General features: G+C 45.8%; 1 protein-coding gene across 2 annotated transcripts in view; it reads right to left on the bottom strand.

Annotated features, from left to right (window-relative positions):
* The window catches only part of stat6 (signal transducer and activator of transcription 6, interleukin-4 induced), a 171,260-nt gene that overhangs the window by 45,855 nt on the left and 111,756 nt on the right, over positions 1 to 13,649 (bottom strand). For both annotated transcript variants that reach the window (XM_034172329.1, XM_034172327.1), the window contains exons 12-15: positions 9,446 to 9,538; positions 3,634 to 3,837; positions 3,384 to 3,478; positions 3,162 to 3,295 (exon numbers count right to left, since the gene is read on the bottom strand). In XM_034172329.1, the coding sequence (XP_034028220.1) occupies positions 3,162 to 3,295; positions 3,384 to 3,478; positions 3,634 to 3,837; positions 9,446 to 9,538 (526 nt within the window). The remainder of the gene's footprint in view (positions 1 to 3,161; positions 3,296 to 3,383; positions 3,479 to 3,633; positions 3,838 to 9,445; positions 9,539 to 13,649) is intronic.

Raw genomic sequence — 13,649 nt, 5'->3', positions numbered from 1 at the left:
TCACGTCTTCCGAAGAGGAAGCAGAGACTGGGGAATCAGAGGCGGACTCATCCATTACCCAGGCTGAAGTCACCGAGGTGGTTAGAAAGCTCCTCTGTGGCAAGGCTCCTGGGGTGGATGAAATCCGTCCTGAGTACCTTAAGTCTCTGGATGTTGTGGGACTGTCTTGGCTGACGCGCCTCTGCAACATCGCGTGGCGATCGGGGACAGTGCCTCTGGATTGGCAGACCGGGGTGGTGGACCCTCTGTTTAAGAAGGGGGACCGGAGGGTGTGTTCCATCTATAGGGGGATCACACTCCTCAGCCTCCCCAGTAAGGTCTATCCCAGAGTACTGGAGAGGAGAATTCAACCGATGGTCGCACCTCGGATTCAGGAGGAGCAGTGTGGTTTTTGTCCTGGACGCGGCACACTGGACCAGCTCTACACGCTCCATCGGGTGCTCGAGGGTTCATGGGAGTTCGCCCAACCAGTCCACATGTGTTTTGTGGATCTGGAGAAGGCGTTCGACCGTGTCCCTCGGGGCACCCTGTGGGGGGTGCTCCGGGAGTACGGGGTCCGAGGTCCTTTGCTAAGGGCTATCTGGTCCCTGTACGACCGCAGCAGGAGCTTGGTTCGCATTGCCGGTAGTAAGTCAAACCTGTTTCCAGTGCACATTGGCCCTTTGTCACCGGTTCTGTTCATTATTTTTATGGACAGAATTTCTAGGCGCAACCAGGGTGTAGAGGGGGTCTGGTTTGGGAACCACAGAATCTCGTCTCTGCTGTTTGCGGACGATGTGGTTCTGTTGGCTTCGTCAAATCAGGACCTTCAGCGTGCACTGGGGTGGTTTGCAGCCGAGTGTGAAGTGTCCTGGATGAGAATCAGCACCTCCAAATTCGAGGCCATGGTTCTCGACCGGAAAAAGGTGCTTTGCCCTCTTCAGGTCGGTGGAGTGTCCTTGCCTCAAGTGGAGGAGTTTAAGTATCTCGGGGTCTTGTTCACAAGTGAGGGATGGATGGAGCGTGAGATCGATAGACGGATCGTGCAGCATCTGCAGTGATGCGGTCGCTGTATTGGACCGTCGTGGTGAAGAGAGAGCTGAGTAGGGGGGCAAGGCTCTTGATTTACCGATCGATCTACGTTCCGATCCTCACCTATGGTCATGAGATTTGGTTCATGACCGAAAGAACAAGATCGCGAGTACAAGCGGCCGAGATGAGTTTCCTCCGCAGGGTGGCTGGGCGCTCCCTTAGAGATAGGGTGAGGAGCTCGGTCACTCGGGAGGAGCTCGGAGTCAAGCCGCTGCTCCTCCACATCAAAAGGAGTCAGTTGAGGTGGCTTGGGCATCTTTTCCGGATGCCCCCTGGACGCCTCGCTGGAGAGGTGTTCCGGGCATGTCCCATTGGGTGGAGGCCCCGGGGAAGACCCAGGACACGCTGGAGGGACTACATCTCTCGGCTGGCTTGGGAACGCCTTGGGGTTCCCCCGGAGGAGCTGGGGGAGGTGTGTGTGGATCGGGAGGTCTGGGTGGCTTTGCTTGAACTGCTGCCCCTGCGACCCGACTCCGGATAAAGCGGAAGAAAATGGATGGATGGATGGATGGATGGATCGATCGTTCTGAATGTAGTAAAGTAAATCTGCAAGCCCAGATCTGTCATTCAACGGAGAAATCTTCGTTTAAAAATGACAAATTTACAGCTAAAATTTAGCCCTCCACAAAACTGTCATCACATCCGGGACGCTACCGAGATGTCACAGAGAAGACCCTATCCCAGCATGCATTGCGCGCAACAACTGTAATTTGTGGATTTACGTCAGTTGGCATCTGCACCTTTTTCTTGTCTTATACGGAAGGATCTACTCTTTTTAAAACTTCATATTGTCTTGCAGCACGTTTGGTGAGTACACATTTCTTTTATTTGTGCTTGAAAATCATTTTGGGGGACTTTTTCATACGCCCGTTTGATTGAGTGGTGTCGCATTGAAAATCTGTCTTTAGCCTCCGGTGTTACTGTCGCGGGGTACGGAGACAAGACCCGCAAAGAATTCAAGAAATTAAAAAGATATAAACCTCTCAGCGGCCATGGAGCGCTGCGGCTCTGATTACCGAGACGTGCGGCGCTGCGGATTTTGCCGCAAGAAGTCTGTCCTTGCGAGCAACAGGTGTCACCGGCCGCTTCGCATTAAACAGTGAGCGTAGTCTCTGGACTTGTGCCACGTTGGCTGCACCTCCATTCAGTAGACAGAGAGGTGGTGCTGGCTGCACAGCAAATACAGGGGCGGTGTGAGTGGCCCGCTGCGGCGTTTACCGAGAATGCAGACTCAGTAAGCGCATCGGAGGCAGACAGCGAGGCATCAGGGAAGAACGTCGCCCGCTGTCGATGTTGCCGCTGATCTGAGCATGCAGAGCTGTATCTCACATTTATTGCTGCTTACTTTTGGATGTTGAAACCAGGATGTGTATAACAGTAACATTACTAACAGATAAAATCAATTTCAATGCGGGATCGGACTGAAGGCACGAGTGCTCTGTCTTCTGCCGGACGTCACTGCAATGTCCCGAATGTACAAACAGTTTTCACTGAGGGCCAAATTTTAGCTGCAAATTTGTCATTTTTAAGCGAAGATTTCTCCGCTGAATTACAAATTTGGGCTTGCAGATTTACTTTACTGCATTCATAAGGGCCTTATAAATACATATCAGCTATTTCTTTCTGAGATCTAACCACATTTATTTCAATGCAGGTCTACTTTAAGGGAAATTCAGGGGTCAGCCTACATGCACACAGCAGGTTTGGTATGAACAGGCCGAAGCACCTCAGTGGTGTAGTAGAACAAACAAACATTTCTCAAATTATAGTACAATGTGCCAGCATTTTGCACTTTCACAGTAAAAGCATACGAATACTGTCACAATAAAGTCCTCTAATTTTTAAAGCACATTTACAAAGTGATGAGTTGCCTGGAAATTCACATTATGCATCTTGATTACCAAATAATTAATACAAACATGTCTACATTCGCATCTTTTTCCAGGTCTTCTCCAAAAAGTAATGGTTTTTGTTCTAGACCGCCGCCAACATTATCAAGTTTTGTGATAAGTGGATCAGCAGTATTTCAATAATGCCATCAACAAGCAAACATCTTCACATCAAAGTAGCTTTTATACACAAATACGTACGCTCAGTAGCAGACACATAGGCAATGGTGATGCCTCCAATCTCAGAGTCACTAAAGCGAAGCAAAAACGTTCCATTGGGCCTGTCTTTGAGAATCAGGTGGAGATGTTGTTTCCCAATGAAACCAAATATAAGCCTAATGGGAAAAAAAACAAAACATAATTTCGTTAACAACTGGAGCGGCCTGCCTACGTTCAGATAAAGCAGCAGTAACGTTGCCTCACCCGTCGCTCCAGTAGCTCCCGAGGTGCTTCTTAGTTAGGTCAATGACGCCCTCAAACCACTGCCAGAATGTGAACGATCGACCAGGTAGAACCTCCTGTGAAAGTTCCATAACAGGAGAGAGAGAGAGAGAGAGAGAGAGAGAGAGAGAGAGAGAGAGAGAGAGAGAGAGAGAGAGAGAGAAAATGTTTGCATGTACAGTATGTACCTTATTAGAGTGAGTGTGTAAATGTTTGCATGTACAGTATGTACCTTATTAAATTGGGCCCAAGAAACCAACATATTACTGAAGTCTTCCACAAAATCAGGCTTGTCAAAGATCTTCTGGGCTAAGAAGTGCTGGTTGTACTGGTCCAGGTTTTGCTGGGTCTTGACTTCAGAGGTGAATTTACTGTTGAGAGTGCTACACATCAGCCTCCAGGGGACACGCTCCGGCACCACAAATGGCATTCGGTCCTGAATGAAACAAAAAAAAGAGGCTTACAGCACTGACATACTGTGAAAAAGATGTGAATGGAAGGACGATAAACACAGCAAAACAGGACATCTACACATTTTGACTTTTATTTTATTGATATAATTAAGACTGGGGAAACAAAGGAAAAAATTGTTGACATGAAGTCAGCAAGGTCTAAGAATCTGCAGGAAATGATGCAAACATGAAACTGATGGGCTTTAGTGCCTGTGTAAATGGGTGTCATGACAATCAAGCTGCTGTGACCTTGCATAAAGGACTAAATACAAGCATTTCTCTGCAGAAGTGAGGAATTGAACATCAGGGCTGGGGGTCTGCACTCTGACTGCTTACTACTGTAGTGTAATTTTTACCAAAGACACACAATGTGCACTACTGGTGGTTGGCTCTCACTGTGGTATTGTATCACTTCCTGTTCCGGAGCACAGCGGTGTTTTGCTGTATCTGTTAGCTGTTTAATCTGCGTAGTTAGATTGATCTAGATAACGATATGTTTCACAGTGTAATCTTCACGTGCCTTAACTAAAGCACTCCCTCTGCTGAATCACCTCTAAATTATTTACACATTACTCACTTTGTGTGTTTTTAGGAATTCGCTAGCTTAGCGCAGCTACTAGCTCTTAGCCGGTTTAGCATGGCAGCTTCTCCTGTCTCTCCCGCACTTTTCTGCTATGGGTGTGAAATGTTTAGTTATTCCTCAGCCTCCTTTAGCAGTAACGGTACTTGTAATAAGTGTAGCTTATTCGTAGCTTTGGAGGCCAGGATGGGTGAACTGGAGACTCGGCTCCGCACCTTGGAAAATCCTACAGCTAGCCAGGCCCCTGTAGTTGGTGCGGACCAAGGTAGCTTAGCCGCCGTTAGCTGTCCCCCAGCAGATCCCGAGCAGCCGGGAAAGCAGGCCGGCTGGGTGACTGAAGAGGAAGCGCAGTCCTAAAAAGAAGCCCCCTGTACACCACCAACCCGTTCACATTTCTAACCGTTTTTCCCACTCGGCGACACGCGCCGAGGATCAAACTCTGGTTATTGGCGACTCTGTTTTGAGAAATGTGAAGTTAGCGGCACCAGGAACCATAGTCAAATGTCTTCCGGGGGTCAGAGCAGGAGACACTGAAGGAAATTTGAAACTGCTGGCTAAGGCTAAGAGTAAATTTGGTAAGATTGTAATTCACGTCGGCAGTAATGACACCCGGTTACGCCAATCGGAGGTCACTAAAATTAACATTGAATCGGTGTGTAACTTTGCAAAAACAATGTCGGACTCTAGTTTTCTCTGGGCCCCTCCCCAATCGGACCGGGAGTGACATGTTTAGCCGCATGTTCTCCTTGAATTGCTGGCTGTCTGAGTGGTGTCCAAAAAATGAGGTGGGCTTCATAGATAATTGGCAAAGCTTCTGAGGAAAACCTGGTCTTGTTAGGAGAGACGGCATCCATCCCACTTTGGACGGAGCAGCTCTCATGTCTAGAAATCTGGCCAATTTTATTAAACCCTTCAAACCGTGACTATCCAGGGTTGGGACCAGGAAGCAGAGTTGTAGTCTTACACACCTCTCTGCAGCTTCTCTCCCCCTGCCATCCCCCCAATACCCCATCCCCGTAGAGACGGTGCCTGCTCCCAGACCACCAACAACCAGTAAAAATCTATTTAAGCATAAAAATTCAAAAAGAAAAAATAATATAGCACCTTCAACTGCACCACAGACTAAAACAGTTAAATGTGGTCTATTAAACATTAGGTCTCTCTCTTCTAAGTCCCTGTTAAAAAATGTTATAATAATTGATCAACATATTGATTTATTCTGCCTTACAGAAACCTGGTTACAGCAGGATGAATGTTAGATTAAATGAGTCAACACCCCCGAGTCACACTAACTGTCAGAATGCTCGTAGCACGGGCCGAGGGGGAGGATTAGCAGCAATTTTCCACTCCAGCTTATTAATTAATCAAAGACCCAGACAGAGCTTTAATTCATTTGAAAGCTTGACTCTTAGTCTTGTCCATCCAAATTGGAAGTCCCAAAAAACAGTTTTATTTGTTGTTATCTATCGTCCACCTGGTCGTTACTGTGAGTTTCTCTGTGAATTTTCAGACCTTTTGTCTGACATAGTGCTTAGCTCAGATAAGATAATTATAGTGGGCGATTTTAACATCCACATAGATGCTGAGAATGACAGCCTCAACACTGCATTTAATCTATTATTAGACTCAATTGGCTTTGCTCAAAATGTAAATGAGTCCACCCAGGACTTTAACCATACTTTAGATCTTGTGCTGACTTATGGTATGGAAAGTGAAGATTAACAGTATTCCCTGAAAACCCCCTTCTGTCTGATCATTTCTTAATAACATTTACATTTACTTTAATGGACTACCCAGCAGTGGGGAATAAGTTTCATTACAGTAGAAGTCTTTCGGAAAGCGCTGTAACTAGGTTTAAGTATATGATTCCTTCTTTGTTATGTTCTCTAATGCCATATACCAACACGGTACAGAGTCGCTACCTAAACTCTGTGAGTGAGATAGACTATCTCGTCAGTAGTTTTACATCCTCATTGAGCACAACTTTGGATGCTGTAGCTCCTCTGAAAAAGAGAGAGCCTTAAATCAGAAGTGCCTGACTCCGTGGTATAACTCACAAACTCGCAGCTTAAAGCAGATAACCCATAAGTTGGAGAGGAAATGGAGTCTCACTAATTTAGAAGATCTTCACTTAGCCTGGAAAAAGAGTCTGTTGCTCTATAAAAAAGCCCTCCGTAAAGCTAGGACATCTTTCTACTCATCACTAATTGAAGAAAATAAGAACAACCCCAGGTTTCTTTTCAGCACTGTAGCCAGGCTGACAAAGAGTCAGAGCTCTATTGAGCTGAGTATTCCTTTAACTTTAACTAGTAATGATTTCATGACTTTCTTTGCTAATAAAATTTTAATTATTAGAGAAAAAATTACTCATAACCATCCCAAAGACATATTGTTATCTTTGGCTGCTTTCAGTAATGCTGGTATTTGGTTAGACTCTTTCTCTCCGATTGTTCTGTCTGAGTTATTTTCATTAGTTACTTCCTCCAAACCATCAACACGCCTATTAGACCCCATTCCTACCAGGCTGCTCAAGGAAGCCCTACCATTAATTAATGCTTCGATCTTAAATATGATCAATCTATCTTTATTAGCTGGCTATGTACCACAAGCTTTTAAGGTGGCAGTAATTAAACCATTACTTAAAAAGCCATCACTTGACCCAGCTATCTCAGCTAATTATAGGCCAATCTCCAACCTTCCTTTTCTCTCAAAAATTCTTGAAAGGGTAGTTGTAAAACAGGTAACTGATCATCTGCAGAGGAATGGTCTATTTGAAGAGTTTCAGTCAGGTTTTAGAATTCATCATAGTACAGAAACAGCTTTAGTGAAGGTTACAAATGATCTTCTTATGGCCTCAGACAGTGGACTCATCTCTGTGCTTGTCCTATTAGACCTCAGTGCTGCTTTTGATACTGTTGACCATAAAATTTTATTACAGAGATTAGAGCATGCCATAGGTATTAAAGGCACTGTGCTGCGGTGGTTTGAATCATATTTATCTAATAGATTACAATTTGTTCATGTAAATGGGGAGTCTTCTTCACAGACTAAGGTTAATTATGGAGTTCCACAAGGTTCTATGCTAGGACCAATTTTATTCACTTTATACATGCTTCCCTTAGGCAGTATTATTAGAAAGCATTGCTTAAATTTTCACTGTTACGCAGATGATACCCAGCTTTATCTATCCATGAAGCCAGAGGACACACACCAATTAGTTAAACTGCAGGAATGTCTTACAGACATAAAGACATGGATGACCTCTAATTTCCTGCTTTTAAATTCAGATAAAACTGAAGTTATTGTACTTGGCCCCACAAATCTTAGAAACATGGTGTCTAACCACATCCTTACTCTGGATGGCATTACCCTGACCTCTAGTAATACTGTGAGAAATCTTGGAGTCATTTTTGATCAGGATATGTCCTTCAATGCGCATATTAAGCAAATATGTAGGACTGCTTTTTTGCATTTGCGCAATATCTCTAAAATTAGAAAGGTCTTGTCTCAGAGTGATGCTGAAAAACTAATTCATGCACTTATTTCCTCTAGGCTGGACTATTGTAATTCATTATTATCAGGTTGTCCTAAAAGTTCCCTGAAAAGCCTTCATTTAATTCAAAATGCTGCAGCTAGAGTACTGATGGGGACTAGAAGGAGAGAGCATATTTCACCCATATTGGCCTCTCTTCATTGGCTTCCTGTTAATTCTACAATAGAATTTAAAATTCTTCTTCTTACTTATAAGGTTTTGAATAATCAGGTCCCATCTTATCTTAGGGACCTCATAGTACCATATCACCCCAATAGAGCGCTTCGCTCTCAGACTGCAGGCTTACTTGTAGTTCCTAGGTTTGTAAGAGTAGAATGGGAAGCAGAGCCTTCAGCTTTCAGGCTCCTCTCCTGTGGAACCAGCTCCCAATTCGGATTAGGGAGACAGACACCCTCTCTACTTTTAAGATTAGGCTTAAAACTTTCCTTTTTGCTAAAGCTTATAGTTAGGGCTGGATCAGGTGACCCTGAACCATCCCTTAGTTATGCTGCTATAGACTTAGACTGCTGGGGGGTTCCCATGATGCACTGAGTGTTTCTTTCTCTTTTTGCTCTGTATGCACCACTCTGCATTTAATCATTAGTGATTGACCTCTGGTCTCTTCCACAGCATGTCTTTTTCCTGATTCTCCCCCTTCAGCCCCAACCAGTTCCAGCAGAAGACTGCCCCTCCCTGAGCCTGGTTCTGCTGGAGGCTTCTTCCTGTTAAAAGGGAGTTTTTCCTTCCCACTGTCGCCAAGTGCTTGCTCACAGGGGGTCGTTTTGACCATTGGGGTTTTTCTGTAATTATTGTATGGCTTTTGCCTTACAATATAAAGCGCCTTGGGGCAACTGTTTGTTGTGATTTGGCGCCATATAAATAAAACTGATTTGATTTGCTAAAAAAAAAAACATGTTACGAAGATATGCAAATGCCAGAAGATGATTATGTTGTGTGCAAAGGATAAAGTATACACTCTTTGCAACAACTAGGTAATAGCTTTTAGAACAACACACCTATAGACACAATAGACAGCAATTTAAACTGACGGAAATCAATCTGTAAAGCAGAGATCTTGCGCCCATAACTCATTCTTTGAATTGGCAGAGTCTGACCGCCTATGGATTCGCCCGCCACCAATGCTGTTTCATGAGTCTCGAACATCAAATCCAAGTCAATTATCAAGTCTTTGAGGTCAAGTCCCAAGTAATGCCTGAAGTCCCTGTTTGTGCAACTTAAGTGCGACTCGAGTCCAACTGTCTAACTTGAGTCCCCATGTCTGACTATCAGTTCATCCAGATCTATATATTTTGTTGGATAACACCAACAAAACTTTTATCACTGGTACACCAGCAAGACATTAGTAATTGTGTTTTCATTTTTGCATGGCAAATGACAGGTTGTCTGTATAAAATAATATTTATGTAAAATTACATCAAACATATACAGGAAAAGAATGAAACTGTAATGCCAGACTTACCGGTTCAGAAAAAGCACAGTCCCATATGACAGTGGCCAAAGCATTGTTATCTTGACTCCCATGCACGATGACAACTACTGGTAGGGAAATCATCTACAATGACATGAACCAATTTAATCAAAGTTAATTCCTACAAAAACAGAAATGAAACATTCATTCATTTTCTCCCCTGCCTTGTGTGAGGGATGCTGGGAAGCACACAGCGACAGCCAGTGAGAGTAGAGATGCACAGTTTTGTCAGCTGGCTACTTGTTGGAACAAAATCATCCAAAATACTCCAAAACAGGTTATTTCTGTATAAATCTAATATGTTTCTCATATTTTTGCAAAACCTAGTGAGAACTAAACACCTCTTAATCTAAAAATGCTGTTTTTGTTACCAGAAAACACCTCTGAAGAAACTTACAAGACATCTTAAAATGCAACACTTTTGGTTTTGCTCCCATTTTGTATGAGATAAACTCAAAGATCTAAAACTTTTTCCACATACAGAATATCACCATTTCCCTCAAATTTTTTTCACAAACCAGTCGAAATCTGTGATAGTGAGCACTTCTCCTTTGCTGAGATAATCCATCCCACCTCACAGGTGTGCCATACCAAGATGCTGATTAGACACCATGATTTGTGCACAGGTGTGCCTTAGACTGTCCACAATAAAAGGCCACTCTGAAAGGTGCAGTTTTGTTTTATTGGGGGGGAATACCAGTCAGTATCTGGTGTGACCACCATTTGCCTCATGCAGTGCAACACATCTCCTTTGCATCATCCATGAAGAGAACACCTCTCCAACGTGCCAAACGCCAGCGAATGTGAGCATTTGCCCAACTAGATCTTTGAGTTCATCTCATACAAAATGGGAGCAAAACCAAAAGTGTTGCGTTTATATTTTTGTTGAGTGTATATTACCATGCACACCCCGTGTGCGCTGATCACACAAGCTCAAAGGTAACTTCCAGCAATTTTAAAACCTCATGCACGTGCACATACATGTCCTCCTGCAGACAGCGTTAAAATGAAAATAAAATATTCCTTATGGAATTTTCCCCAGGTAAAAATGTTCTCTTCATTAAAATGAGCTGTAATTTTGCAACACATTTTAAAAATAAAACTACATTATAGTGCTTGGATTTCAGAATAAACTAAATTGTCAGTTTTGTGAAATTTGAAAGGCTGCATAGCTTTAATACTGAAAAAAAAAACAACAACAAAAAAACAAACCAAGGGCAGTATTGACCCTAAGACCCTCATCACACATAGCAAGAATGAGCAGGAATCAAGCAGAATCAGCCAGAATGAGAAAAAACCCAAACTCTGAAGCGCAGTCAGGAGGGACAGACCGTCAGACAGCCGTGTATGACCACCAGACTGTTATGTGTCGGACGCAGCTCGGAGAACCGACCAGCGTTTGAAGGACCCAGTATTAAATAAGCAGAGCACGGTACAAAGGCTAACTGAATTTAATACATAACAGTGATAATACAAAAAGATGCGGCCTGGCGTGGTGCGCTCCCAGCAGCGCTCACGGTCCGGAGCCAGAAGCTGTTTCGGACCCAAGGACCCCGCAGACACCCCCCAGGTGGCCGCAACAACCGAGTCTGTGAAAGAAGGAACCATTATGTGAGTCCACACTCTACACACAGAACACTTAAAGGTGTACAAACAGCAAACACTTCCTGGCTTGATTGCTGATCAGCTTCCAACCTGCAGGCATGGAACATCCAGTTCACAAAACTCCACCGCAGTGGAAGCTGATACATGACTAACAAACAGCTCAATACAATAAGGTGTGAGGGACACCACATTTACTGACTGTATAACTGTTAGTCACAAAATCTAACGTACCTCAGGAAGTGTGCTGACGAGCGTGAGACCTCACCCCCTCCTCTTTCACAGACTGTGCATCAAACCTGGACGTTTCTCAGCATCCGCTGCTGATGAGATGGCTCCCGAGACGACGATCTCACCCGTCTGGTCACAAGGTCGAGTCTCTGGCAAATGCACACTGTGCACTTCAGTCTTAAATGCCAACATACTCCAATCCCTCCAGATGCACCTCAGCTGTGAGTCCTGACGAGTCGCAGGTGATCAGGGTGAAGTCCTAACAGCCTCAGCAACACAGCCACTCAGTCCCAAATGCATGCCACCTGGGAGGAAACACAAAAGGCAAACAAACCAGCAGCCAGGCCCCCCCAGCCATACAACAGTACCCCACCCTCACGGGAAGCCTCCCGGCGACCACACACACCTGGCCCAGGAGAAACACCCCCCTCCAGGGACCATGGCTGGAAACCACGTCCGCGTTAGTCCTCCAACAGACTGGTTGAACTGGCTGCATCTTTGCCTTTGTTTCTGACAGTCTTAGCACAGGTGTGGCCAGGAGTTCCTACACCTGTGCGGTCAGCCTTTAACCAAACGTGTGATTAGTCAAAAACAAAACAACCAAAACATCCCCCCCCCCCTCCCCAGGGGACCGTCCCATCAAACCCCAGGGAAGGGGAGAAAGGAAAAACAACCCAAACCTACAAACAAAAATACTAAAACACCCCCCCCCCCCCCCCCCCCCCAGAGGACCGTTCCATCAAACCCCAGGGAAGGGGAGAAAAGAAAAACAACCCACATGTAAACACACAAACAAAAATGCCAAAAGACCCCCCCCTCCTCCCCCAAACGACACGCAGGGACCAACACCCCCCAGAGGGCCACCCGCCAGCTCCAGGAGTAATAACCACGGCCGAGGTCCCTCTGGGATCCACCGTCACCCACGGGGACTACCAGCGCCCCCCAGAGGACCACTCGTCAACCCCAGGAGACGCCTCCCCACACGACCAATGGACCCAGCCCCGGCCGCCCACGGCTAGATGGACCCAACGCCCTTTCCCCCCCAGAGGACACCACAGTCAAACCCTGAGGGTGGAAACTGGGGGAGGAAAAAACAAAACAAAAACCCCAAACCCCCCCCCCCCCCCTCCCGGGTGCAGAGGCCACCTGGGAAACGCCCACTGCACCCCTCCAGCAATGCCGACACTACGGCACCCCCGGCTGGAGTCAGAGGAGAAGAGAGGGCATAAAAAACAAAAAGAAAAAAAAACAACCCAAATACCACCCCATCACTCCCCAGGGGACCGTTCCATCTAACCCCGGGGAGGGGGGAAACAAAAAGAAACAAAAGAAAAAAAAACAGACCAACACACAGTTGTTTGGGTCCCCGTCTTTCTTTTTTTTTTTTGTATTTTTTTGTGTAACAAAGGCCGCAGGATCACACCCCCAGACAAACAGTGGACAACAAAAAAAAACAAAAGCCCACACAAAAACCCACTCAAAAAACACCCACACAAAATGAACCAACACAAAACAAATCAGTGAGTTATACCGTCAAGCTCAACCACATGGAACACACCTGTTCCTACTCAAGAGCTTGACGGTACCGTGATTCAGTCACCACAAGGGGGAACCAGAGTGCTAAAAAATGAAAAACCCCCTTTGGTGACAAAAAACAAACGAGCTGCATCTTCGTGCGCAGCTGTGTGCAACACAACCAAAATGTGCTCAACTAAATAACGCCGGAGCTGAAACAACAGACGAAGTAGTTACCTTTATCCGGGGAAACGGGGCTACGACTGTAACACAGGAAGCCCAGCGACCCGTGCTAACAGAGCTCCGCCGTGCGCGTGAACCCATTACAAACGCACTCTTGCAGCTCCCGTTTACACCTCCCATCCGGTCGGAGTGTGACACGAAGCCGTCGCCAGTCACACTCCACCACGATCCACGGATGAGGCACAACACAGGAACACGGCTGCAAGAGAGCACAAATTAGTATCCAGTAATGGGTCTCACACACGCACCTTCCGGGCGGAGAGCCCCGCAACTGATCCGGATAACCACTGAACGTCTGCTGCCGCCTTCCCGGCGCGTTACCGTCTCTGCTAACGCTGGGTCCGTGATGTTTGGCCAGAGACTACTGTTATGTGTCGGACGCAGCTCGGAGAACCGACCAGCGTTTGAAGGACCCAGTATTAAATAAGCAGAGCACGGTACAAAGGCTAACTGAATTTAATACATAACAGTGATAATACAAAAAGATGCGGCCTGGCGTGGTGCGCTCCCAGCAGCGCTCACGGTCCGGAGCCAGAAGCTGTTTCGGACCCAAGGACCCCGCCGACACCCCCCAGGTGGCCGCAACAACCGAGTCTGTGAAAGA

The sequence above is a fragment of the Thalassophryne amazonica genome, chromosome 6 (genome assembly GCF_902500255.1).
Source record: "Thalassophryne amazonica chromosome 6, fThaAma1.1, whole genome shotgun sequence".
NCBI lineage: Eukaryota > Metazoa > Chordata > Actinopteri > Batrachoidiformes > Batrachoididae > Thalassophryne > Thalassophryne amazonica.
The sequence above is the reverse complement of the archived record's forward strand: the minus strand, read 5'-3'. Positions and strand labels throughout refer to the sequence as shown.